This window comes from Nomascus leucogenys, chromosome 25 (assembly GCF_006542625.1).
Source record: "Nomascus leucogenys isolate Asia chromosome 25, Asia_NLE_v1, whole genome shotgun sequence".
In the NCBI taxonomy this organism is placed as follows: Eukaryota; Metazoa; Chordata; class Mammalia; order Primates; family Hylobatidae; genus Nomascus; species Nomascus leucogenys.
In genome coordinates this window covers 21,386,331-21,412,949 of record NC_044405.1, presented here as the reverse complement: position 1 = coordinate 21,412,949, position 26,619 = coordinate 21,386,331, and the positions used below count along the sequence as shown (strand labels likewise).

The 26,619-nt window shown below is 44.9% G+C and overlaps 1 protein-coding gene and 1 pseudogene across 1 annotated transcript; one reads left to right on the top strand and one right to left on the bottom strand.

Annotated features, from left to right (window-relative positions):
* Positions 1-26,619, top strand: SETD4 (SET domain containing 4). Its single transcript, XM_030806060.1, has 12 exons — positions 1-64; positions 2,199-2,307; positions 4,037-4,132; positions 7,730-7,767; positions 12,933-13,021; positions 15,294-15,723; positions 17,335-17,509; positions 19,250-19,331; positions 20,479-20,559; positions 22,875-22,998; positions 24,911-25,077; positions 25,197-26,619. Exons 2-11 carry the CDS (start codon positions 2,235-2,237, stop codon positions 25,043-25,045), a joined length of 1,323 nt encoding a protein of 440 aa, XP_030661920.1. The 5' UTR covers positions 1-64; positions 2,199-2,234; the 3' UTR covers positions 25,046-25,077; positions 25,197-26,619.
* LOC105738741 lies at positions 9,186-11,285 on the bottom strand (annotated as a pseudogene).

The window sequence follows — 26,619 nt, the reverse complement described above, 5'->3', positions numbered from 1 at the left end:
GATAACACAGGAAAATGCTATCAGCATGATTTCTTCCTGATGTTATCCTTGACTACCTGGTAAGGTACTGTTTGCCACGTTTCTCTACAGTAGCCCCCAACACCATTCCAGGCTGTACTCTTCGGAATCAAGTTACTAGGCATAGCCCATAATCAAAGTGGGGGTGGGTGGGGCAGAAATCGAGCTCCCGCTATTGGAAGAAGGGGCATTTAGATATATTATTTAGAATTTTCCTGTGAGGCGGATCCTGGGGCCAGACTGAAACGGTGGAATGGGGGCGGGGATTGGCGAGCAAAGTGACTCGACCCGGCAAATCCAGCCTGGCAGGAAAGCCCGAGGTCGGGGCGAACAGGGCCGCGCGCCCTAGGTGGTTTAACTTCGTAAGGAAAGACTCCGCAGGCCGGCTCTTTAGTGCGCAGCTTGCCCGCCTGCGGGTTACTGGGTTTTCTGACCCCTGACTCGAGGTAGGGGTTATGGGGATGTGGGGATGCCGACCTCGTCCCCCGACTGTATTGGGAGTTGGCGGGGAGTCAACTGCGCATGCGGACACTGCGCATGCGCGAGCCGAAAGCTTCCGCCTGGGGCGGAAGGGGCGGACCCGGGAGACTGAGGACTGCGATTGCTTAAGCACACCAGGCGGGCGCGATGGCCTTCAGCCTCTCCCTCTGCAGTTTTGGCCCGTTCCTTTAACTTGCGTTCATTTGGGGCTGTTTGGTGTTTTCACGTGCCTTGTGCCAGCCCACTGCAGCCGCCATCTTGGAAGCGGCCGCCGGCGCCTAGGTGAGCTAGTAGGACTTCCGGGTCGGGCCTCCAGTTGCCCTGGTAACGGGAGCAGAGTCCCCCCTGGTGCGTTCGTTAGTCTTTCATTCATCAGCGTAAAAAGAACTGAGTTCAGGTCGCAGGTCCCCTCCAGGGCGGGCATTATCGTGTGCGCTGCAGTAACCTCTCATCTTGTGGAGTCGTTCACTTAGCGCATATTGCTCCGGCGCGTTGCGTAACGCTAAGGAGCCGGAGGCCCGAGGTCCGATGCTCGCTTGGCTGGCCTGTGGCGGCGCGAGCGGTGTGTGTCGGACCGTAGGACGGCCTCACGACTACAGTTTGAGGACTATGGGGGCGGGGACGGTGCCTGTGTCTGTGGCGGTCACCGGGCTTCACGTGGTCCTCAGCAGGGTGCTGGTGGACAGCTTGCGCGAGGGCCCGGGAGTCTTAGGGACACTTCCCGGCGCGGTCTGTGGACTGAGCGCTGGGACCCGGACCGAACCAGCAGCCGTTTGCCTCTGGAGCTGGACATGCCGACTTTCGTTAGGTCAAATAATGAACTTTATACTGCGGAAGTGCGGTATTAATATTGCCTGGAGTTCTTGTCTCTTGCTCATTCTGCCCTCATATGTTTTAGGAGTAGGTTTATTTTATTTTATCTTTTATTTTTATTTATTTATTTTTTGTGACAGAGTCTCGCTCTGTCGCCCAGGCTGGAGTGCAGTGGCGTGATCTCGTCTAGCTGCAGCCTCCGCCTCCTGAGATCAAGCGATTTGTCCTGCCTCAGCCTCCCGAGTAGCTGGTATTACAGGTGCCCGCAACCACGCCCGGCTGATTTTTGTATTTTTAGTAGAGACGGGGTTTCACCATGTTGGCCAGGCTGGTCTCGAACTCCTGACCTCAGCCTGCCTCAGGCTCCCAAAGTGCTGGTTTTACAGGCATGAGCCACTGTGCCCAGCCATTATTTTATTTTTATTTATGTATTTATTTTTTGAGACGGAGCCTCGCTCTGTCGCCCAGGCTGGAGTGCAGTAGCGTGATCTTGGCTCACTGCAACCTCCCCTTCCCGGGTTCAAGCGATTCTCCTGCCTCAGCCTCCCAAGTAGCTGGGATTACAGGGCTGTGCCACCACGCCTAGCTATTTTTTGTATTTTTAGTAGATTAAGCTGTAGTCACTAGGTCTGCAAGATAAAACTGTTTTAGAGGGACTGATATAATGGGAATTCTGTTACTGTAGGGATCATGATTTAGCTCACCGTATAAACCTTTCATGTACAAAAGCACTTGAGAGAAACAGTTTACCAAAACATGCATTTGTATACTTAAAGGTACAAAGAACAGTGATTATCATATAACTGGAAAGTAAATCAAAGAAATGTTTTTTATTTTAGATTGAGCATTTCCACAGAAATACAGTTTTGTCCTTTTTGAAAAAATAGAACTGTGTTTCAGAAAAAAGAAACTGCAGTTTTAGCATGCAGAAAGGAAAAGGGAGAACAAGCCGGAACAGAAGACGAAAACTCTGCAGAAGTTCTGAATCAAGAGGAGGTACAGTTTTTCTTTTAGTTCCAGTAATGAAAAAATAAATCCTTTTGTGATTGCTTGTTTGTTCATACGTAGCTTTTCTTTCTTTCTTTCTTTTTTCTGGGACGGATTCTTGCTCTGTCACCCAGGCTGCAGTGCAGTGGTGTGATCTTGCCTCACTGCAACCTCTGCTTCCCTGGTTCAAGTGATTCTTCTGCCTCAGCCTCCCAAGTAGCTGGGACTACAGGCGTGAGCCACCATGCTCAGCCTAACACACAGCTTTTCTCAAAGGCACACAGTGTTCAAAGAGAATCTTTCTTTTTTCTTTCTTTCTTTTTTTTTTTTTGGAGACAAGGTACATTCTGTTACCCAGATTGGAGTGCAGTGGTGTGATCATGGCTCTCTACAGCCTTGAACTCCCAGGCTCAAGTGATCTCCTCCCTTAGCCTCCCTCCTGCCTCAGCCTCCCAAGTACTTGGGACTACAGGTACGTGCCACTGCATCCAGCTAATGTTTTTTTAAATTTGTTTTAGCGACAGGGTCTCACTATGTTGTGCAGGCTGGTCTTGAACTCCTGGGCTCAAGTGGTCCTCCTGCCTCGGCCTCCCAAAGCACTGGGATTATAGGTGTGAGCCACTGTGCCCAGCCCAAAGAGAATATTTCTTAAATAACACTCTTTTTAGTGGTGCCATTGTATTCTTTTAGATCCTGGTGGGAATGTGAAGATATCTAACTCATTGTTTCAACTGTCTTCTCTGGGGATGACTCCCCAGTTTCTTTTTCTGGTCTTGACCTTTAGCTACCTGTAGGATATCAATGTTTGGATGTAAATTTATGACTTCAAATTCGGGGTAACCCTGTCTGAAGAAGATACTATATCTCGTTCAACACAAAAGTGCTTGGCCATCTGGAAAGTCCTATGTAAATCCAACTGGATATGGTACAAGATATTGATAAGTTCACTTTTTTGTTTTGTTTTGTTTTTTGCTGATGGAGATCCAGTTGTTTGATCATCACTTATTGAAAAGACTATCTTTTTGCCTTTGCACTTTGTCAAAAATCAGTTGTTCATTTACATGTGGACCTCTTCCTATTTTCTGTGTTGTTCTTTTGACCTATTTGTGTTTGTCTTGACAATATCACACTAATTTGATTACTGTAGCTTTATAATAAGTTTTAAAATCAATCTTTCAAAGATATTGGGGCTATTCTAGGCATTTTATATTTCCACATGAATTTCGGGATCATCTTGTTAATTCCTGTATGAAAGCCTGCTTGAATTTTGATTAGGATTACATTGAATGAATATAGTCGTATGTTGCATAAGTATGTTTTGGTTGATGGATCACATGTACAGTGGTGGTCTTACCAGATTATAATATTGTATTTTTTTTTTTAAGAGATGGGGTCTTTCTGTGTTGGCCAGGCTGGTCTCAAACTCTTGGCCTCAAGCAGTCCTCCCGCCTTGGCCTCCCAAATGCTGGGAATACAGATGTGAGCCACTCCACCTGGCCAATACTGTGTTTTTATTGTAACTTTTCTATGTTTCGATACACCAGTTCTTAACTATTTTGTAAGTCTGTCTGACACATTTCATCAGACATGTTCTTTTAAAAATGGTAATCTGATTATATAGTGGTTTTAATTACCATTTGTTCTCTCCTTGCCTGATAGTGAATGAGAACCACAAGTCTGAATTTAATCTGATTATATAGTGCTTTTAATCACCATTTGTTCTCTCCTTGCCTGATAGTGAATGAGAGCCACAAGTCTGAATTTATAGAGCTGAGGAAGTGGCTGAAAGCTAGGAAGTTTCAAGATTCAAACTTAGCGCCTGCTTGTTTTCCAGGTAAGATCTAGCCTTCAGCTGTCCTGCCCTTTCCCACACGAGAGCCAGATAGATGGTAGGGGCCACTCTTGCAGGTGGGCCTCAGCAGATATTGTCCTTCAGCTGGTTTGCATGTGTTCCCCTTGGGTTGGAGGAGGAGCCCCCTATGTGTGGCCAGTTAATTGCAGAGTGGTGGGCCTCAGCACTGAGCTGAGGTAGACTGACATTCTCTTCTGGAACTTGTGCTTATTAGGGAGGTTAGGTTAACATTTTGCCAGGCACGGTGGCTCACATCTGTAATCCCAGCACTTTGGGAGGCTGAGGCAGGCAGATCAGTTGAGCTCAGGAGTTTGAGACCAGCTTGGCCAATATGACGAAATCCTGTCTCTACTAAAAGTACAAAAGTTAGCCAGGCGTGGTGGTGTGCCCTGTAGTCCCAGCTACTCTAGAGGCTTAGGCGGGAGGATTGCTTGAGCCCGGGAGGTTGAGGCTGCAGAAAGCCATGATCATGCCCTTGCACTCCAGCTTGGGCGAGAGAGTGAGGCCTTGTCTCAAAAAACTAACAAAAAACAAAAACCACTTTCTTCTGGAACATTCTCTCACAGAAGTTGGGCAGCTTGCTATGGGTGTGTGCCTGCATACATGGCCACTCCACTCTTCCCACGGGTGGGCAGGAGATAACCACAGGGAGGACCAAGATGCTCTTTTTTTTTTTTGAGACGGAGTCTCGCTCTTTCACCCACGCCGGACTGCAGTGGCGCGCTCTCGGCTCACTGCAAGCTCCGCCTCCCGGGTTCATGCCATTCTCCTGCCTCAGCCTCTCCGAGTAGCTGGGACTACAGGCGCCCGCCACCACGCCCGGTTAATTTTTTTTTGTATTTTTAGTAGAGACAGGGTTTCACCGTGGTCTCGATCTCCTGACCTCCTGATCCGCCTGCCTCGGCCTCCCAAAGTGCTGGGATTACAAGCATGAGCCACCGCGCCCGGCCATCAAGATGCTCTTTAAAAGGATTTGGAGTCTGCTGTAGCACAGAGATAGTGGTGCAATTAGGGCCCCAAAATTCTACATCACAGGGCAGGCTGCACCTTACAGAAAAGTCAAAGCATATACCAGACAATGCTCCCCTTGGCCATTAGAATTATTACTCAAGTACCCATTAGGTAATTGAACTTTGAGCAAATTAACTTCCTCATATACCCCACGCCAAGGCAAATGATTTCCCATATGTGCCCCTTGCTGAGTGAGGTGATGTGTGTAAAGTTGTTCTCCATGAGTCAGTTACACATCATGACTTTGAATTAAAATGCTTGATTTGAGCCATTTTCTATTAGGGCCCCTTCTAGTTGATGTTCATGAACCATATTGTCAGCCTCTAAAATAACGCTTGACTTTCTGTTTTTGTGTGTCAAAGATGGTCAGTAAAAGCCACACCCTTAAATGTACAGAACAGAGTTTTTCCCCAGATGATCAAGAGAGTCAGTAGTGTCAGCAGTAAACTTGCCATGTCTAAGGCCTGCCTACATCTCTGGTGTCATTTCCCCTAAGAAGGATGGGTTTAAAATCATCAAGCAGGAATCAGCAGATGGTTTAGTTGGAATACCTGAGAATAGGTCATCTGTTTGTAATTTGGAGCAGTAAAGAGTTCCTATTTTTAAAAGTGAGAACAACTTGCCCTGGCCCCAACCCCAGATTTCCAGTGATGCAGGTGCAAAAGCACAGTGGCTTGGCAGTGACCCATGGCCAGTGCTTACAGTTCTGGGGACAAGGAACCTTCTGTAAGTGCTTCATGTAGTTTTTAGCTCTTAATTAGTGTATGATAGGAGGTGACATTTTTGGGCTTCAGTCAAAATGTATGAACTCTGGGGAATTCATCTTAGTTTGTGGAGGGGCACAGGAAATCTCCTAAGCAGGATTCCATCTTTAGACTCTGTCTTCTTTTCTGCCTTGGGAACTGACCCCAGCATTTCCTTTCACCACCAAAAGCACTAGCCAGGTCAGGGCCTCCCATGTAGATTGATGATAGTGGAAATTTTGAGGCTTTGAGACATTTGTAATAAGCTTTACTCTTATGAGTTCCTAATGGCCACTTCTACTTTGCCTAGTATATCCAATATGAAAATGAAAGTAAGTGTAGATTACTATATGTTTTTTGATATTAAACACTATCTATCATATAAATATAGGTAAAGGATCTTCTAGATGTATTCCATAGGCCAGCTTTTGTTCATATATATGTTTGGAGAGAATTTCTACTTAGATTAGCATGTAAGTTTTTGGAAGGATAACCACGTAGAAGAAAATCTTCCCATTAGTAATTGATTCCAGGAGGAGTTCTGGCGCACAGGGATGATTAACTCCACAATGGGGTACACAAAATCAATGAAGTAAGTTAACGCTAGAACTAGCTGTATGAGCAGTCAGTATCCTCCTGGGAGGGGAGAAGAATTGGGACTCATCAAATCCAACTTGCTGGGAAACCGATGGAGGACTTGAGGCAGGAATTGCCACCAAGAGCCAGGGGCATCAAATCCAACCTGCCAGGAAACTGATGGAAGACTTGAGGCAGGAATTCCCACCATGAGCCGGGAGCATCAACTCTAACCTGCCAGGAAACTGATGGAAGACATGAGGCAGGAATTCCCACCATGAGCTGGGAGCATCAAATTTAAGTTGCGGGAAACTGATGGAGGACTTGGGCAGTGAGCCACCGTGAGCCGGGAGCTCCCAGTAGTCCTGCATTGACTTGACTGAATTATTTTCCCTCCGAGCTAAGAGAGGAAAGGTGAAGAATGATGAATTGGAGACATTAATGCTTTAGGCCTCTTATGATCATGTAATACCTATGCCTGCCAGAAAAGCTGTCATCTGATCATCCTTTCAATGTTCGTCTGACTGTTCCAGGAGCAGAAGCTTAGGCATGGAGGGAGAAACTTCTGGAAGTTGGTATTAATTTTTAAATAAAGGAATTTATTGAATTAATTGGTACTAATGCAGCTGCTGAGGTTACTATGGTGACTGTGCTCCAGCCGGAGCCTTGGCTCACAGGGAACAGCTGGAGCTGACCTACCCAGCTGAGCTCACCAAGTCATGGAGAGCCCATCTCATGGGTTACCTGATCAGAGGGGAGGATGTCTGCAGGCTTTGTGGGGACTTGAGTGGGGTTTGCTGGCCAGCCGGCCAATCAAAGGGGTCTCAAGGTCTTTACTCGGGAGAGCTGAGTTTGGTAATGGGGATAAGTGGCCTGGGGCTCTAGCCTCAGAGGTTGGCTGGGCATTGGGAATAGCACCTTGTTAGCTGGTAGGACCCAGGGGAGAGAGTCCAGCCCAAAGCGTCCTGCAGGAGGCCCAGCAGTAGGTCTGTATAAAGTCCATGGTGCTCTTTAGGTCTCACCTCTGAAGCTGACTTTGCCCTTCAAGGATTATAACTCACTGGAGGTCAAGACATTTTCTGGAATAGCTTTCTTACTCCCTGTTTTCCCTGGGAACCAAAGGCTGAGAGACATCCAGCTTCAGCCTTGTGTAATTTTGAAGTTCACATTTTTTTTTTTCCATAATGGTATCTCTAGGACCTTGAAGTGTATAGTAGGATTTACTCTCTTTCTGTCTTTGCTTTCCTAGGTACAGGAAGAGGGCTGATGAGTCAAACATCCCTGCAGGTGAGAACTTTTCTTTGATCCCTGAAACCCAATGTAGATTTTGCTGCTTTGTTTTTGTGCTTCAAACGAAGTGGATTAAAAAAATTTCAGACATATAGTCATTTCTTACTTACCTAATAGATATGTTTGAATATGGTTCTATCAACTAGGATTAAGTTTGTTGCAATAAAAGACAAGCCCAAAATTGAGGTGCTTAAGCAGCATGGAAATTTATTTTGTTCTCACTCATAGAAACAAGCTTGGAGTAGGCTACCCTGGCTGGTGGGGCAGTCCCATGGCTGGCAGAGGCCCCAACTCCTTCCAGCTCTCTCATGTCCTTAAGGGAACTTGCACCCTCAGGTCAAGGTGCGGGTCTTGGAACTTGGGCAGCAGGAGAGAGCAAGCGGGTGAGGAAGGGCAGGCTTCCTTCCTTTAAGGAAATTCCAGTCCCTCTGTCCTTGGCCAGTGATCAGGTACACAGCCCTAGCCAGCTGCAAGGGAGGAGATCCATGCTGGCCTTTCCCCAGCCACGTGCCCTCTAAGTAGGATTCCGTTAGTGAGGAGGGGGAGAGAAGGCGTGTTGGGATAGGCAACTAGCAATCTCTGCCACAGCACATGTTACATGTCAGATCACGTTTTAAGTATGCTAAGGGAGCTGCTGCTGTCTGTGAGGCAGTCGTGGTGCGGCAGGTAGAAACCAGAGCTAGGGGAGGATGAGGCCTCAGGCTTGGGCCAGAGTTGCCTTCAGCTGCCTTCAGCTGCCTGGGGGCCCCAGCATGAGACCCCTCATACTCTTGGCTTTTGTTTCCTCACCTACAAAATGAGGAAGTAAATGACAGCCTCCAGGCTTTATTTTCATTCTTCCGATGCTATTTTAAAGGATCTCTAGCGCACGATTTTCTGTGAAGCCAGAAATTAATTTCTTCCTTTATTTAAAAATTATCTTATTTTTAATTCTCTATTTAAAACTCGCACTCAGATGTGTACATATATTTAGGCTAAGGAATGGTATCTTTTTTTTTTTTTAAGTAGATAAAAGGTCTTTTTTTTTTTTTTTTTTTTTGAGACAGTCTTGCTCTGTTGCCCAGGCTGGAGTGCAGTGGCGCAATCTTGGCTCCTTGCAACCTCCGTCTCCTGGATTCAAGCAATTCTCTTGCCTCAGCCTCCCGAGTAGCTGAAATTACAGGCGTGTGCCACCATGCCCAGCTAATTTTTTTTTTTTTTTTTTTTTTAAGTAGAGACAGGGTTTCACCGTCTTGGCTAGGCTGGTCTTGAGCTCCTGATCTCAGGTGATCTGCCCGCCTTGGCCTCCCAAAGTGTTGGGATTACAAGCATGAGTCATTATGTCTGGCCCAAAAGTAATTTTAATTGTTAAAAATGTTGTGTTAAAAAGATAAGTTTTTAAAATATTAAAGTATAGTTTCTTTAAAATGCAAGCATAGTCAGCAAGGGAATTCAGGTTATCTCTCCTAAACAGATGAAAATCACAAACACAAGAAGTCCAATATATAAAGAATGGTATGTTTTAATGTTGTAATTCTATTATGCCGTGTTAATGTTTTCAGCATTTAAAAATTTTTAATTGTGGTAAAATATATGTAACGTAAAACTTTTTTTTTTTGTCATTAAGAAGCCTTTATTGGGTTATATTCACTTTGACCCTCCTGCCAAATTAAGAGGGAAAAAATGAAAAACAAAAATAAGAAATCCCAGTAAAAGAGCCCCTCAAGATTTCATAAACTACAAACTAAAGCTGCTAGTTAATAAGGAAATGGCAGAATTTTCAGAGCTGTGTAATACAAAAATTCCTGTAATTTAAGCAGATGTTTTCCTCACTGATGACAAATCTTCCAACACAATGTGAAGTTATGCTGCTTGGATATTTGTAGCAAAACCGTTTTTTTTTTGTACAAAAACAAAAGCAAGGGACCATGAAAAAAAAGTATTTGTTCCTCATGGCCTATGAGCGTACAAATTTTTTAGCAATTTAAAAGGGTAACTGACAGCCTGACATTTTTCTATACCCCACCTATTCTGCCTGTCTGTAGGATTTGTAAATGAAAGTAACATCTTTCTAGCAGAGGTCTCATCTATCTCCCACTCTCTCCAACTAATCCTACTAATTTTCTCTCATCTTCCTGAGCATCCTCTGTGAACAGCATTGCAAGTTGGTTTTAAAAATAGAAAAGAAAAAAGAAAGAAAGTTTTACAAGGGTTTTGTTGGTTAATTACCAGTGGAGTCAGTCCACCAGTAGTTTGATTTCATTGGCTAGCAGCTGGTTCATGTTGAACAGGCCCCCTGGGAGCTTGGTGAGCAGCTCTTGCTCCATGCTTTCAGGGTCACTGTCAACAGAGCCGGAACTTGCACTCATGTTGTCAACAGCAGTGCTGGCTGGAGGACCCAGCTCCAGCTCACTAGTCTCACTGGCAGTGGACACCACAGAGAGCAGGGACATACGCCGGGTGAGCCAGCCAGAGGGTAGAAGGGAGGCGGCATAGTCTGCTATGATACCAGCTACATCTAGATTACAAGCCTTATCAAAGGTGATGAAACCTACATTTGCATTGGCCTCACAGACACAGAAGGAGCCGCCATCTTTCATCAACAGGTCAATGCCACACACATCTGTCCCCAGGATATTAGACACCTGGATAGCTAGCTGCTTCCCTTGTTCACTCAATGAGCACATCATTCCCCACACCACCTAATGAGCAGTTGCTCTGCATTCTCCCATCTGTTGAACAATGTAACATGGTGCCAACCACACGGTCTCCCATGACAATGACATGTACATCCCGTCCATGTGACTCTTTAACATACTTCTGGAACAAGTATGGTGCTTCATGGCAAATAAGATGGCTTAGATCAGCCAAATGGTGCTCATCTCGAGCCAAGAAAACGGCTTTACCTCTGTGACCCCGCGTATTCTTTACTACCATTGGGAACTCCAGTACTTCAGCTTCATCAATCATTTTAGCAAAATTTTCATGGCCACCATAAGAGAAAGTATCTGGCAGAGGAACACCGTGGCCAGCCAACTCTTGAAATATCCAGAACTTATTAACGCAGTTCAGGATGGCTTGAGGTCGGTTCACTAACTGGCATCCCATCTTCTCTAGATGGCACAAAACAGTGATATCACTATCACTTTGCACCCAAGGGGTTGGTACTCTGACTACCACCACTTGTGGGTAGGCAGTGATTAGCTCTCCATTGATCCGCAGACCCAAGTTTCCTTTCTCGATTGTCAGCACCACCTCATCCATCACCACAGCCCTGAAGTCCAGTTCCTCCTCACAACGTTTGGCCTTCAATGCTCGTAAAATCTGTTTTTGAGGATAGTCTTCCCTGATGTGATGATCTGTCGAAAACCACAACTTGGCAGCCACAGAACTACACATCTTGATCAGCTTGTGCTTCCTTGCCTAGATTATTTCCTGTTGGATGTAACGTCTGCCAGCTGATTATGGAAGATGAACAGCCAGATATAGAGGTCTGCAAGAGTCCTGAGCACAGGGGCTTCTGTCCCCGAGTTAGAGTGCACCACCCTCCTAGCAGGTGGAAGCAGCCCATGAATCCATAAACCCGGAAGCTCATCTGACATAAAACTTACCATCTTAACCATTTTGAAGTTCAGTAGTATTAAGTACATTCATATTGTTGTACAATATTTTTATTTTTGGAGGAAGGTGTAATTGACTTTATTCTGTAGCAGAATTTGGGGATGAGAAATGTCATGTATGCAGCAGTAACTACAGGTAGTTTTTGTTTAGGTCATGAAATAATTGGCAGTTGTTTCACATATACATTCAAATGTGGTTGTTTTATTAAAAGTTTTTGAAAATTGAGACATATTTTACATATAGTGAAATGCACAGTGAAGTGTACAGTTTGCATTTTGATGATAAAGAGATTTACCCAAATATTTTCAAACCAGAAGATCATAGGATGTTGGAATGGGAAGTGACCATAGTGATCATCCAGCTTAATCTTGCTTTACAGATGAGGAAACCAGAAATTGATCCCGGAAGATTTTTTGGCTGAGATTTTTTTTTTTTCTTTTTTGAGATGAGAAATTTGTCACGCTCTGTCGCCCAGGCCAGAGTGCAGTGGCGCAATCTTGGCCTCTCGAGTTCAAGTGATTCTCCTGCCTCAGCCTCCCGAGTAGCTGGGATTACAGGCGCCCACCACCATGGCCAGCTAATTTTTGTATTTTTAGTAAAGATGGGGTTTCATCATGTTGAACTCCTGACCTCAAGTGATCCACCTGCCTCAGCCTCCCAAAGTTCTGGGATTACAGGCATGAGCCACTGCGCCCGGCCTTGGCTGAGATTTTTAACCAACTTAGATGCCAGTTAGAATTAAAGGAGAGTCTTACATCTGGCTTCTTCATGCTGTGTTTATTTAAACTGTTTTCTATTACTTTACATCTGATTTTTCTTTCTATGGTTCTATCTCAGTGGGAGACACTGAAAACGATACTCCTGCAAGTGGTAGAGTTCGATGCTTACTGTGTTGGGCATGCTGGCCTTCCTTTAGCTCATAGGCGCGGGTTATGTAGAGAGCAGACCATCGCCTGGCCACTTGGATTTCACTGGATACAATTTTTTGGGGTAGTTTCTGTCTGTTTGCTATTGGTAGCACTATTTCCTGACATAAGAAAGTGAAGAAACAGGTGAAATCCTGTTTCTATTAAAAATACAAAAATTAGCTGGGCATGGTGGTGGGCGCCTGTAATCCCAGCTGCTTGGGAGGCTGAGGCAGGAGAATCGCTTGAACCTGGGAGGTGGAGGTTGCAGTGAGCCGAGATCGCGCCATCACGCTGTAGCCTGGGAGATGAGCAAAACTCCATCTCAAAAAAAAAGTGAAGAAACAGTATAATTTGAATTGTCAACATGTTTCCACCACTCATTCTGGTGAAGGGTTGACTGCTTGTGGGCGTCAGTCACGTAATTAACCTTTCATTTTTGTTGGGGCTGTGGGACCTGGCATTGGAGCAGCCTCGTGTGCATCTGCTGACTCACAGAGTTGGGAGTGACTCCATTGGTGGGCTCATTGGTGGCTTTTGGTTGAGTTATAGTAGGTTACTGGTAGGTGATTGTGGGATCAAAGACTTTGTAAGACTCATACTCATGGGTCCTTCCCAAAGCACAGGCGTCCTCAACTTTACTTTCCTTTTGGCCAGGAGGGACAGATGATTATTTCATTGCCTGAGAGTTGCCTGCTTACCACGGACACAGTGATTCGAAGCTACTTAGGGGCATACATTACTAAGTAAGTGACCACACACATGCTTACCTGGTGCAAGTGCTTCTCCTTAAGGTCTGTCATTGGCAAATATGTCACTTGAGACATAATTCATTAGAACCCAGTCCTTTGTAGAGCTGATAAATACCTGAATGATGTGAAAAGTTTACTCCATTCTAGAAAGTTTGCCTGCCCTTCCTTCCTTCCTTCCTTCCTTCCTTCCTTCCTTCCTTCCTTCCTTCCTTCCTCCCTTCCTTCCTTCCTTCCTGTCTCTCTCTCTCTCTCTTTCTCTCTCTCTCTCTCTCTTTTCTTGCTTGAGACAGAGTCTCACCTGTTGCCCAGGCTGGAGTGCAGTGTCGTGATCCTTGGCTTATTGCAACCACTGCCTCCCGGGTTCAAGCGATTCTCCTGCCTTAGCCTCCCAAGTAGCTGGGATTACAGGTGCCTGCCACCACGCCCAGCTAATTTTTTTTTTGTATTTTTAGTAGAGACAGGGTTTCACCATCTTGGCCAGGCTCGTCTTGAGCTCCTGACCTCGTGATCCACCTGCCTCGGCCTCCCAAAGTGCCAGGATTACAGGTGTGAGCCACCGTGCCTGGCCAGAAAGTTTGTTCTTAATTCACTGTAAATGGCATTTCTAAGGTTTTTAATAGGCTTCCTGGAGTGTGGGTATGATATCCCGATCCATCACTGACTAAGAAATAAAAATTAAATGGGATAATATATGTAAATCACAGCTGAGTGCCTTGGCTCATAGTAGCCTGTTCTCTTCCATCATAGTAGCTCTTGGCAAATGTAAGTTACTCTCTCTTATTTCTGCCCTTATTGTACTTCAGTTTTTCTTGAACTTTGAAGAGCTGTTGACATTGTGAAAGAATTAGTTTTATTTAGGTATAGAAGAGAGGAGGATGATGTGACAGAACTGTTTTCTGGCACACATTCTGCTGGGCCTTTGTTTTGGGGCATCTTTGAGGACAGAGTGAGACCCGCAGTGGAAGGGATTTCTAAATACAAGGGTTGAAAGAGTATACCGCTTCTTTCTTTCTGAGACAGGGTCTTGCTGAATTGCCTAGGCTGGAGTGCAGTGGCATGATCTTGGCCCCCTGCAACCTCCACCTTCCGGGTTCAAGCAATTCTCATGCCTCAGCCTCCTGAGTAGCTGGGATTACAGGTGTGCGCCACCATGCCCTGCTAATTTTGTATTTTTAGTAGAGACGGGGTTTCTCCATGTTGGTCAGGCTGGTCTCGAACTCCTGGCTCAAGTGATCCACCCACTTTGGCTTCCCAAAGTGCTGGGATATAGGCAAAGGGCCACTGTGCCTGGCGTATACTGTTTCTTAACCATTAGGTAAGTGCTGGTCTTTTTTTCCCCCTGGCATGTTTTTGGAAGAAAGTGAATAAGTCTTTTAGGCCTGTGTAGAGGCAACGATGCTGTCATTATTAACATTTTCTGAATCATTCTGAAATTTTGAGTGGAATGTATGGCAGTATAGGAATCTGGATGTTAAAGGATTGATGAAAACTTTTTCTAAATACATTCAGGCAACATGAGATCTTTTTATTGGCAATTGTGCAAATAAAAATACTGTGATACATAATTTGTAATAAAGCAGGTAAACTTAGGAATAAAAGCTTTAGAACTGCAACAAGTGTATATGAGCATATTTAGTTTTGTTTTAGGTTGGTGCCCTCCAATAGAGCTTTTAGCAATGACAGAGATGTTTTTTCTGCATTGTCCAGTATGGTGGCCACTAGCTCTGAATGGCTATTGCGCAATTAAAACATAGCTTATCTCACCAAGGGATTGAATTTTAAATATTCAATTCTAAATAATTAAAGGTTAAATTTAAATAGCTCTGTGTACCCAGTGATTACTATATCAGATGCTACAGGTCTCAGTTCTTTCCACCATTTTTTCCCCACCATATTTTATATCTTTATATAGGTGAGACAAATGGACTTAGTTAGGTCAAAAGCTTTACAACTGGAGAACCAAGTTGGAAGCAAAGAGGTTTTTTTGCAAAGAGGAATCTCTTGCAAACAAACCTGGAACTTGGCTTAGTGAGTCAGTTTTTCTGACATGTAAGTATGGCTCTTTCAGAGCACTAGCACTGGGGCTGTGTTCCCCCGGAGAGGAAGAGCCTTAAGGAAGGGAGGAAGGAACTCTTTTGAGTCTGTTAAGTAAACTGAGCGTGTTGACAGTTTGAACACACTCCTTCTGGCAGCAAAACAAACTGCTTGGCTTATTTCATATTTTGAATCAAAGTAATTCCTTTAAACTGGCTTTTAATTTTCAAAGGTGGAAGCCTCCTCCATCTCCTCTGCTGGCGCTGTGCACCTTTTTAGTTTCAGAAAAGCATGCTGGGGACCGATCTCTTTGGAAGCCTTACCTGGAGATTTTACCCAAGGCCTATACCTGCCCTGTTTGTTTGGAGCCAGAAGTGGTGAACCTTCTTCCCAAATCTTTAAAAGCAAAGGCTGAAGAGCAGAGAGCCCACGTGCAGGAGTTCTTTGCTTCCTCCAGAGACTTTTTCTCTTCTCTGCAGCCTCTGTTTGCGGAGGCTGTTGACAGCATCTTCAGCTACAGTGCCCTGCTGTGGGCTTGGTGCACCGTCAACACCAGAGCCGTGTACCTGAGGCCCAGGCAGTGGGAATGCCTTTCTGCAGAGCCGGACACCTGTGCGCTCGCTCCGTACCTGGACCTGCTGAATCATAGCCCACATGTCCAGGTGAGAAGCTGACAAGGGAGCAGCTATTCTATTTGGATAGGAAGGCTTCCACCGCCCAGAACCTGTGGCTGTAGATGGCGTCGGCGGCTTCAGGTGACCCTGTCGGGTTGGCCTGACGTCAGGAGGCTCCTGTTGTTCTTCTAGACCCCACTGTCCCTCCTGCAGTGCTTGCCTCGGCCCCTTTTCTCCACTCTCCTCTTCAGGCCTGCAGAGCCTCGTGCTGCGTCCTCTGTCCGGTCTTTCCCAGCAGCCCGTGGTGCGGAGCCTTCCTTCCTTCTCCCTTGTTCCTCCTTCCGGGACTGAAGCCCAGCTTGTTTTCCTGCCCTGTCCTTTTAAACTTGGTGTTATAGCTGTCACAGCATTTCTCTTTGCTCTGATCACTGACTGACTTGCTCTTTTTCCCACTGAGCTCTGAAATCTTTGAGAATGGGGTCTTTGTCTTGTTCCCCTTTGTCACCCCAGTGCTCATGGCAGGGCCTGGCACATAGTAGGTGTTCAGTAAATGTTTATTGAATGGATGGGTATTTGTGGGGAAAGGGTTCTGGGAAATAATGAAAGAAACCTGATTTGGGAGGTGGTCACAGATCGCCTCCTCCCCAGCGTTTTCCCCAGGTGGCTCATTTAGGAAATGAGTGTATTTGCGGGGCATGCAGGGGTAGAGGCCTGGCTTGGAGAGCAGAAGAGAGTCCATCAGTCGGCTCACCTGTAACCCCTTTGGGGTGTGTTGTGGAGGGACATGGCTGGGATCCATGTCCTGGCCATCGCCTTCACGTGACGTTCCACTGGAGAAGAGCAGCCATGCCTTGTGAGCCCACGTGCTAAGCTCACGTGCTCTCCACGTGAGATCAGAGCTTAGGGAGGTTCCTGCTCTGCTTTCTTAGCCCAGGAACAAGGGCTGTCTGCTTGTTACTTTTGTAGAAAGAAGTATCTTTAACAATCAGGAGCAAAGGAGCCTGGGATTAGGTGAGGTTTCTGTGGTTGATGTCGATGAAATAATATCGGGTGTGTAGTGCTTTAGGATGCTAGACATGAGGACTCTGTCAGTCCCCAGTGCAGTGATTTATTTTTATTAGGACTTCTGGTACATTTATGTGCCAAAACAATGATTTTATAGTTTACTGTAGGAAGACCACACCACAAACTACAGCCTGTGGGCTTGTGGCCCGAGAACCCTGAGCTAAGAATGGTTTTTACACTTTGAAAGGATTGTAAAAATACAACAACTTGTGACAGAGACCACATAGTGCTGGCAAAGCTGAACATATTTACTCTGTAGCTTTTTACAGATAAAGTTTATTGGCACCACCATGTCCTCCTTCCCTGGGCTGTGAGTGGACGTGACTAATAAACTGCTGATGATCTCATCTGTGCTGTGTCGGGTGTTGTGGTGTGGCCATCCCCAGACCCCTAGGGCAGGGCTCCCTCCATCATCAACGGGGTGAAGTCGAGGTGGATGAAACCGGAAATGGCATTTTCCCTGTGCGTAGTTACATGTATTGATGGGTGTTTGAAAGCTGCACCTGACTCACATTAATATTATGTAATAACTTAATCAGCTTTGTAGTTTTACACCTTACTTTAAAAAATACCTTTAACAGTTTTTCTTTCTAGGTAAAAGCAGCATTTAATGAAGAAACTCACTCTTATGAAATTAGAACGACTTCGCGTTGGAGAAAGCATGAAGAGGTATTCATCTGTTACGGCCCTCACGATAATCAGCGGCTGTTCTTGGAATATGGATTTGTTTCCGTCCATAATCCTCATGCTTGTGTTTATGTCTCAAGAGGTTGGAATCAACTTTGTTCTTAACATTAACACTACACAATTTTTTTCCCCATTTGGAGATGTGTATTTTCAGTTTTAATAAAAATATCAAAACCGTGAGACTGACAGACACATCACTAATTTTCTAATAGGTAGGCCTAGCCTTACTGTTATGTAATTTCAGTGTTGAAGTAAAAACAGCAAAGTTTTGACTGATATTCAGGATAAGAATAATTGAGAAGTTTTCATTGCATTGGGTCAGAAGATAGAATGGAAGAAAAGGAAAACTGCTAAGGAAATAAATACAGTATTAAAGGATGGAAATGTTTATACTGAGACGTTGTCACTGGCACTAAAGAAAATAGGATTAGAGAGCAATGAATACAAAATATTTATTAAGCACCTACTGTGTGTAAGACACTGTTAATCACAGAGATAAATCTATCTATAGTCCTTGTTTCTGGAGGTGGATGCCATGATGAGATTTGATTTCATGTATGTTCTTTTGTAATCTGTTAACTAGCCATTATCATTGGTTTTATAATTCTTGAGTCAGAGTTGCACTCTGTTGCTCAGGCTGGAGTGCAGTGGTGTGATCTTGGCTCGTTGCAACCTCTGCCTCCCAGGTTCAGCCAATTCTTGTGCCTTAGCCTCCAGAGTAGCTGGGATTACAGGCACACACCACCATGCCTGGCTACTTTTTGTAATTTTAGTAGAGACGGGGTTTCGCCATGTTGGCCAGGCTGGTCTTGAACTCCTGGCCTCAAGTGATCTGCCTGCCTCAGCCTCCCAAAGTGCTAGGATTATAGGAGTGAGCCACTGTGCCTTGCCCAGTTTTATTATTTTAAAATAGTAAGTTAGCCATTACACTTACAATGTGAAAATTCCAAATATAGTGTTAAAAAAGTACATAGAAGACTGATATTTCCCTTTCTGAAACTGTAGAGAAGCAGTTTTCTAGGCCATGAAAAAACGGCAAGAGATTTATTAAATATATAATTTGAAGCATTTTTAAATATAGATTTGATTGGAAATAGAAACTTGGCCAAGCTGTTACTACTGCATCTTATAGGCAGAATAATAATGTGATTTCTCAAAATAAAAATAGAAAAGCAAAAACTGGGTCTTGTTGCTAGAAAACCAGCTTTGAGATTGGCTTCATGTTTTCAAAATCCTGATACATTTAATATTGATGTCCATGAAGTGTTCATTTGTTGAATAAATTAATTTGAGCAAAAATTATATTTTAGTTATATTTACATTTTAAAAATAAAATAGAAAAATCCCTCATTACCCTGCTTCTCCAAATAGCTTTGTTAATTTGTGCATATTTACTTTGAGTTTTTTGTAGTTGCAGTCACTAATATCCAGACTCCTTTGAATTCTGGTTTGGAAAAAGCTCAGTGTTGTAAACCTTTCCTCCTGTTTTTGCAGGGCCTCTACTTCTGTTGACTGTAATTTTCCAACAGTCATGCTCATGTCCTAATGACCTGCTTGTTTTTGGTGGATTTACTTAGTGGGAGCACAAGCTGAGGTTATGCGTGTTTAGTCCTCCAGCCTTGAAATTCTTACAGCCTTTCAGGGACTCAGTACTGATGTGACTGAATTGGACTTGAAGAGTAGACTTCCTTTGTGTGAATTAGGTGGAACTGTTTATGCATGTCTGGGTTGCTAAGGAGAAAGGAAGTGAGTTGAGAAGGGAAGGGAGACATACTTTTGTCTAAATTCATGCCCTAACAGTCTGATTTTTTTTTTTATGTAGAAATACTTGTTAAATATCTTCCATCAACAGATAAACAGATGGACAAAAAGATTTCTATTTTAAAGGATCATGGTTATATAGAGTAAGTGTTTCTCTTTCCCTCTTAAAATTATTTCTTTAGGAAATTTTCATGGAAAACCTGGGGTTAAATTTTTGATGGGGGTGAGACACCTCCTGACCCTGTATCAGCTGACGGGTAGGTATTGAGCACTTACTATGTGCAGTAAAACTGTGCTTGATGTTGTGGAGGACATAAGGGGTATAAGATACTTGAAAGAAACTTCTTTAGGGACATAAGGTACAAGCTAGAAATATTAAATTATGGTACCAAAAGAGAGCTTGGATGCGTTGATGGGTGGCCCAGGGTGAGTCTGTCTCCCTTGTGGTCATGTGGAAAGGCCAGGCTGGGCCTCAGGAGGGCCCACGCACCTGGCAACATGGTTCAGGCTCTTGGGGTAGGTGGGTAGCGAGGTGATTCCATGCCAAGTGGCTAAACAGGGTTCAAGGCTCTCCCTTTTGGATTTTCTTTTCTGGATGAAATTAAGTTTGAAATGATCCCACCGTGGTGTGAGAGCAGCCTGGCAGTGGTGGCTGCTATCAGTGGGATGCCCAGGGTAGTTCCAGTTCTTAAGCGTTTCTTTTACTGGGAACTCCAGTGCATGGGCCTTGCCTCTGGCCCCTCATCCATGTTCAAGCTTCTGTCTTTTTTTTTTCTTTTATTTTTTGAGACGGAGTCTTGCTCTGTCGCCCAGGCTGGAGTGCAGTGGCGCAATCTCGGCTCACTGCAAGCTCCGCCTCCCGGGTTCACGCCATTCTCCTGCCTCAGCCTCCCAAGTAGCTGGGACTACAGGCACCTGCCACCACGCCTGGCTAATTTTTTGTATTTTTAGTAGAGATGGGGTTTCACCGTGTTAGCCAGGATGGTCTCAATCTCCTGACCTCGTGATCCGCCCGCCTCAGCCTCCCAAAGTGCTGGGATTACAGGCGTGAGCCACTGTGCCCGGCCAGCTGTTTACTCTTTAGAAAAAAAATGGGGAGAGAATTTTCTGTTACTTAGGCTTTCTTCTTAAGTATTTGCGGACTGATTTTCTCTTGTCCTTTGACCAAGATGGCAGGTTACATAACATTTAGCAACCCCTTTAAAAAGGTATTTGGCTCTTCAGTCGTTTGCTATGAGGTCATGAAATACTGAAATGACTGATTTGTCATTATTTGTTTTTCTACTTCAGAAATTTGACATTCGGATGGGATGGACCATCTTGGAGGCTACTCACAGCCCTTAAGTTGTTATGTCTGGAAGCTGAAAAATTGTAAGTTTCACATGTGTTGGTCTTAAGCTGTAGCAACAGGCTAGATAGAACTTTGGAGGGTTTGTTTGTTTTTGGCTTGCATTCAGATACCCAACCAGGGAGGAAAAAGGAATGTCAGACACTGGAGTTGCTTTCTCATTATGTAACTTGCCCATGTAGTGAATGTTTCATTTCTAAGTTTTAACTGTTTTGGAATTCTGGTTTTAGACTCGTAATCAGAATACATAGTTTTGATAATTTTTTTGTTTCTACTCATATTTTCTTCCTGGTGACCTGAAATCCTTTAAAAAGTGTGGGCATTGGCACTGTTCAGAGGAAAGTCTTAGAGTAGGTAGCTTTTGTCGAGGACAAGTAGAGCTAGAGCCCCTGACGTCGGTCCTGCCCTGGGGCAGATCCAGAAACCTGACTGAAGGGCTGGACTTTTCCATGGGGGAGGCAGGTCGGGGAGTCCCCGGTGTGGATGTGCATCCTGGCCAGGCTCCCTCATGTTCCTGCCTGCTGTCAGTCCTGTTCCCCGCAGCCACCTGTCGGCACATCCAGCTGTGCTGTACCCAGTGCAGGGGCAGCTTTAGCCTGAGTCCCTGGCAGGGAGAGCAGCCTTCAACCTTCTGCTGCTAGATATCCAGGGAGAACCTCTTGAAGATGGTGCCGGCTGTCCTTGAGCAGTTGGGAGGACTGACTGAGAGGAGGAGGCACAGTGCCTGGGAGCAGTTGGTGCCCCTTCAGTGACGCCTGTTCTTCTTGTGGATGAGATGATGGTGCTTCCTTCTTTTTCTCTAGGAACTTTTGGAGTAAAATTTCTCTCTGGTCTCAACACTAGACGTAGTTTTTGTTTTTATTCTTAGCAAATAGAGTGTTTTTATCTCACAGATACTATGAATTCTTTAACTGATGTTTCCTTCTTTTTCTTGTTCACTGGAAAACTGAGAGGCAAATCTGAGGTCCATCCAGTCGTACCTAGTGTTAGGGTGTGTGGTTTCGCACTGGCCCGTTCCTGCTGTCTTGTCTTTTCTCCTTTTGTCTTCCTTTGTCTTGTTTTCTGCCTTCATTCATCTTACCTTTTATTTTGTATGTACTTATGTTAGCTTCTTTAAATCCTTCTGGCAACAAGGTATGAGTCCTTTTTGGACACTTCAGCCTAAAATTAAATACAACAACTGGCTGTTTCCCAGAGGTCTTCCTTAGGCCTCTTTTCTTCCATTTGAGTTACTGCTTACGGAGTGGGTGGCGGAAAAAGCACGTGTGGGGCTCTGGCTGATGCGTGTTTGCAGTTCTTTCTGCCTCATTAGCTCTGTCACTTAGGGTGAGTGCTTCAACTTTCCTGAGTGTTTCTTTGAGTCTAGCATGGGGATAATCGTGCTTTCTTTGCTAGGTAACTGTGAAGATTAAATTAGGTAATGGTTATTCATGAATAACCATTCTGACTGACACACAGTCATTTCCTTTTTCTTTACTGAGAACTCATTTCACCTGTCATCTCTGAAACTGAAGCCTTCCGAGACTATTCCGGGCTGTGTCTTGCCAGCTGTTCTGAATCTAATGGGCTCCTGTTTACTTCCACAGCAGCCATCTTTCCTCCCCTTCGAAGCCACTTCCACTTCCAGATTCTCGGTGTTCAGAATCTGGTCCTCTATCCTCTTTTCTCCCAGTAGTTCTTCTTTCTAGTGTCTAGGTCTGGCGCTGCCACCTCTGCTCCGCGTCCTGCTGTGGCTCCCTTGCACCTGCCACAGCAGACCTGCCAGAGTGGGCCCTGCCTGCTGACTGAGCCCCATTTCCTGCGAGCCTTTGTGGTAGAGCACTGGAATGACCTGCATGGGGATGAAGGCTTGCTGTAGATTCCTCCTTCCAGACACGGAGCATTTGGCTTTGTGAATTGTGTCCCAGTTTGCTACTATTTTGGACAGACTGTCACTTGAAGGAAAACTCCTGCCTTTGCTCCTTAGTCCTCTGCCTTTCGGCTGTGGACTCGCCCTCCTGTTCTGTCACTGGCTTCGTTCCCATGGCCGGGAACAGGACTTCATTCACTCATGGGTCAGACACAGGCTTGTGATGATAATAACATTCAGTCCTTGCTTGCAGAGAGTACCCACCCCCCGTGCTTTTTATTCTCAGCTCCTCTTCCTCCTTTCCCATTACCTGGTCAGCTTCCACACAGGAGCTGCAAGTGGCGTGGAGGTTTGGGGAATCTGCTTATGGAATGAGTTGTATTATGCTCCTGGAGAAATAGGAGAAGGAGTTTATGTGTTGCATTGAAACAGAAAAGTCTGTTTTTTGAGAGTCTGCTAAAATTGTGTCATGGAACATTTTGGTTCTAGTACATGCTGGAAAAAAGTACTTCTTGGGGAGGTAATTTCAGATACGAATGAGAAGACAAGTTTGGACATAGCCCAGAAAATATGCTATTATTTCATAGAAGAGACTAATGCTGTGCTTCAAAAGGTATGTTTCTAGAATATGACATCCTTAAAGAAGTGTCTTGATTCAGCAGTTCCTTGTTTTGTACATGTTATTAGGGATAGTGCATTTCATAAGAGCATTGTTTAGTGCCTTAAATAAATAAATGTTGATGTAATCTCTATTTTTGTTTTTTTTGAGATAGAGTTTCACTCTTGCTGCCCAGGATGGAGTGCAATGACACGATCTTGGCTCACTGCAACCTCCACCTCCCAGGTTCAAGCGATTCTCCTGCCTCAGCCTCCCGGGTAGCTGGGATTACAGGCACCCGTCACCATGCCCAGCTAATGTTTGTATTTTTAGTAGAGACGGGGTTTCACCATGTTGGCCAGGGTGGTCTCGAACTCCTGACCTCAGGTGATCCACCCGCCTCAGCCTCCCAAAGTGCTGGGATTACAAGTGTCCACTGCGTCTGGCCTGAACCACCGCATCTGGCCCCCATTTTTGACTGTTAACATTGTACCTATGCTTTTTCTCTCAATTTTTTTCTTTCTTTATTTTCATTGATTTTTTCTTTTTCTTTTCTATTTTTTTTTTTTTGAGACAGAGTCTTGCTCTGTCTCCCAGGCTGGAGTGCAATGGCATGATCTTGGCTCACTGCAACCTCCACCTCCTGGGTTCAAGTGATTCTCCTGCCTCAGCCTCCTGAGTAGCTGGGATTACAGGTGCCCACCACCACGTCTGGCTAATTTTTGTATTTTTAGTAGAGACGGGGTTTCACCATGTTGGGCAGGCTAGTCTCAAACTCCTGACCTCAGGTGATCTGCCCACCTCAGCCTCCCAAAGTGCTGGGATTACAGGCGTGAGCCACCGCACCTGGCCTCTTTATTTTTAATTGGTCAGTAAAAATTGTACATGTTTATAGTGGACCACATGATGTTTTAAAATAGGTGTACATTGTGGATGGCTAAATCAAGCTATTTAACATATGCATGATCACATATACTTATTTTTTTGTGGTGAGAACACTTAAAATCTACTCTTAGCAATTTTCAAGTACATAATATATTGTTACTAACTGTAGTCACCACGATGTACCATGGATCTCTTGAACTTCAGCCTCTGGTCCAGCTGAAATTTGGTGTCTTTTGATCAACATCTCCCTAATCCCCCTCCAACCCCTCAGCCTCTGGTGACCACAATTTGACTCCCTGCATCTATCAGTTTGATGATTTAGAGTCCACATACAGCGAGATCATGCAGTATTTGTCATTCTGTGCTGGCCTATTGCCATGTGACAACATGTCCTCCAGGTTCATCCACGTTGTCACAAATGACAAAATTTCCTTTTTTATAAGGCTGAATGTACTTCACTGAGTATACATGCCACAGTTTCTTTATTCATCTGTTGATGAATACTTAGGTTGATTCCATATCTTTGCCTTTACTTTTTATTAAAAGGCAAAAAGTAAAAGTTACTGTGTGACTTGAAGCATTCTTTCTCATTGATGTGTTTATTTAGTAAATGTTTTAGTTAAATGAGAAATCAGCTCATTTGTATGAAAACATGCCTGGGATTTAAAGAGTGATTTTAATGAAGCTTGAAGACGTTATTGGAAATGAAATAAGCCAGACACGAAAGGACAAATACTGTATGATTCCACTTCTGTGAGGTTCCTAGAACAGACGAGTTCATATAGAGACAGAGAGTGGAGTAGAGGTGACTGGGGGTTTGGGGAGAGGGGAATAGGGTTATTGATGAATGGTTGTAGAGTTTCTGTTTGGGGTGATAGAAAAAGTTCTGGAGCTGGAGAGTGGCAGTGGATCTATAACAATGCGAATGTTCTTCATGCTGCTGAACCATACACTTAAAATTAGTTAAAAAGGTACATTCTATGAGATATATATATACATATATGTTTTACTATAATAACAATAATTAAAAAATAACTTTCAGGTGTCTCATATGAAGGATGAAAAAGAGGCCCTGATAAACCAACTAAGTTTGGTGGAATCCTTGTGGACGGAAGAGCTAAAGATTCTCAGGGCATCTGCCGAGACCCTGCACAGTTTGCAAACAGCTTTTACCTGATTTCACCGAAGCGCGTTTGGTCACCTCCTCTGGTGGGTGTTAGTCACACATTTTAGACTAAGGTTTGATGGACTAAATTAATATAGAGTCGATGAGTGGTATCTATTCAACAATTAGGAATTTAATCCTTTTCCTTTTGCTTTTCCTACAGAAACAGAAGTTAATTTGAAGAGCATCATCGTGGGCTGGTGTGGTGGCTGCCCCCAGGACACGCAGGATTTCTGCAGGGGGCAGCACAGGTTCTGGGATTGTGAGGCTGTGAGTGAAGGTGGACAAGCTGTCTGGATGGCATGTCTAATACTCTTTTGAATAAAGTGCTGAACTGTGAGAAGAGAGGTGGACTGTGAGGCAGCCAAGAGCCAGCTGCGTCCGTGTGTGGTCTGTCACTACGGGGCCTGCTTCTTATCTGACACAGCAGCTATCAGAGTCTAGTGGTTGTGCTTTTAAGATGCTCTGATACCATTGGGTTAAGGGGCAGATTGGCGGTGGGTGTGGGGCAGTGTGAGGTAGTCCTAGGTCCCCATCAGGGTGGCCTAGCCGCCAGCCCTTCCCTGTGTGGCTGCACTGAGGTGGGTGTTGAAGAGCCCCCTAGGGGACACACGGCTTCTGGGAGGAGGGAATGTCCTCTAAGCATGCTCCTGGCCTCTCAAGGTGGCGCTTGTCTAATTATTCACCTGGGAAGAATGACTGGCTCAGCCAGCGGCTCTTTCCGCTTTGTTCTGGCGACTTTCCTGGGCAGGCCTTTCCACCTGGGGAGCTGGCTCGTCCTGCACAGCTGGGCCGTGGTGGGCCTGTCTGCTTGATTCTGGGGTTCAGTGTAGGTCAGCTGATGGCAAACCACGGTGGTGGTTTGGCCTCTGTTCTTATTCTTGAGTTTTGATACTGCTCAGACCCTGGGTAGGGAGAAGGGGACGCTTCCTGCACAGCTCTCAGTGGCCTGTGGCCTTGGGACTGCCTGCATAAGTAACGGAGGGGCTGCTGGTCCTGTTCAGGCCCGTGCCGGGGACGCCACTTAGACAATGTTGCCCAGAGTCCTGTTTACTCTCCCATGGTTCATTCTTCCCAAGAACTCAAATTCCTTTCTCATTGGAGCCTAGCGAAACCAAATGAATGTGGCCTGCTGGCCTGAGGAGGCAGGCAGAGTTTAAAATAAAACTTTCTCATGATTTCTTGAACGTCTTTCCCTGTTTGTATATACAGTTTGTGTTTATTTTTCAATAGTTGCAGTATATTTTTTTTCAATATTCAGTATAATGCAGTGTATTTCATCATATGCTGTATGGAGAGTGGGCAGACTTCTGTGGAGGGCCCGATAGTAACCATTTGAAGCTTTCTGGACCTGTGGTCTTAGTCCCAGCGATTCTGCAGAGCGGCCATCGGCAGCATGTCAACCATTTGCAAGGCTGGGCTCCAGGGAAACTATTGACAACGACAGGTGGCGGGCCGTAGTTTCCTGACTGCTGTGCTATGCCAGAATTTTTTTTTCCTCTTCCCTATGAGTGGACCTAAATATGTTAATTACATGACACCTTTCAAAACGGCAGCCCCTTGAGCATTAAACACTTCGCAGACCC

What these genes read in the sequence shown, in the direction of transcription:
- SETD4 (XM_030806060.1), top strand. Translation starts at nt 2,235, where the DNA reads ATGCAGAAAGGAAAAGGGAGAACAAGCCGGAACAGAAGACGAAAACTC. An exon ending in TGAGTCAAACATCCCTGCAG is followed by an intron (nt 7,768 to 12,932) that starts GTGAGAACTTTT and finishes CCTTTTGGCCAG; the next exon opens with GAGGGACAGATGATTATTTC. An exon ending in TGTCTGGAAGCTGAAAAATT is followed by an intron (nt 20,560 to 22,874) that starts GTAAGTTTCACA and finishes TTTTGGTTCTAG; the next exon opens with TACATGCTGGAAAAAAGTAC.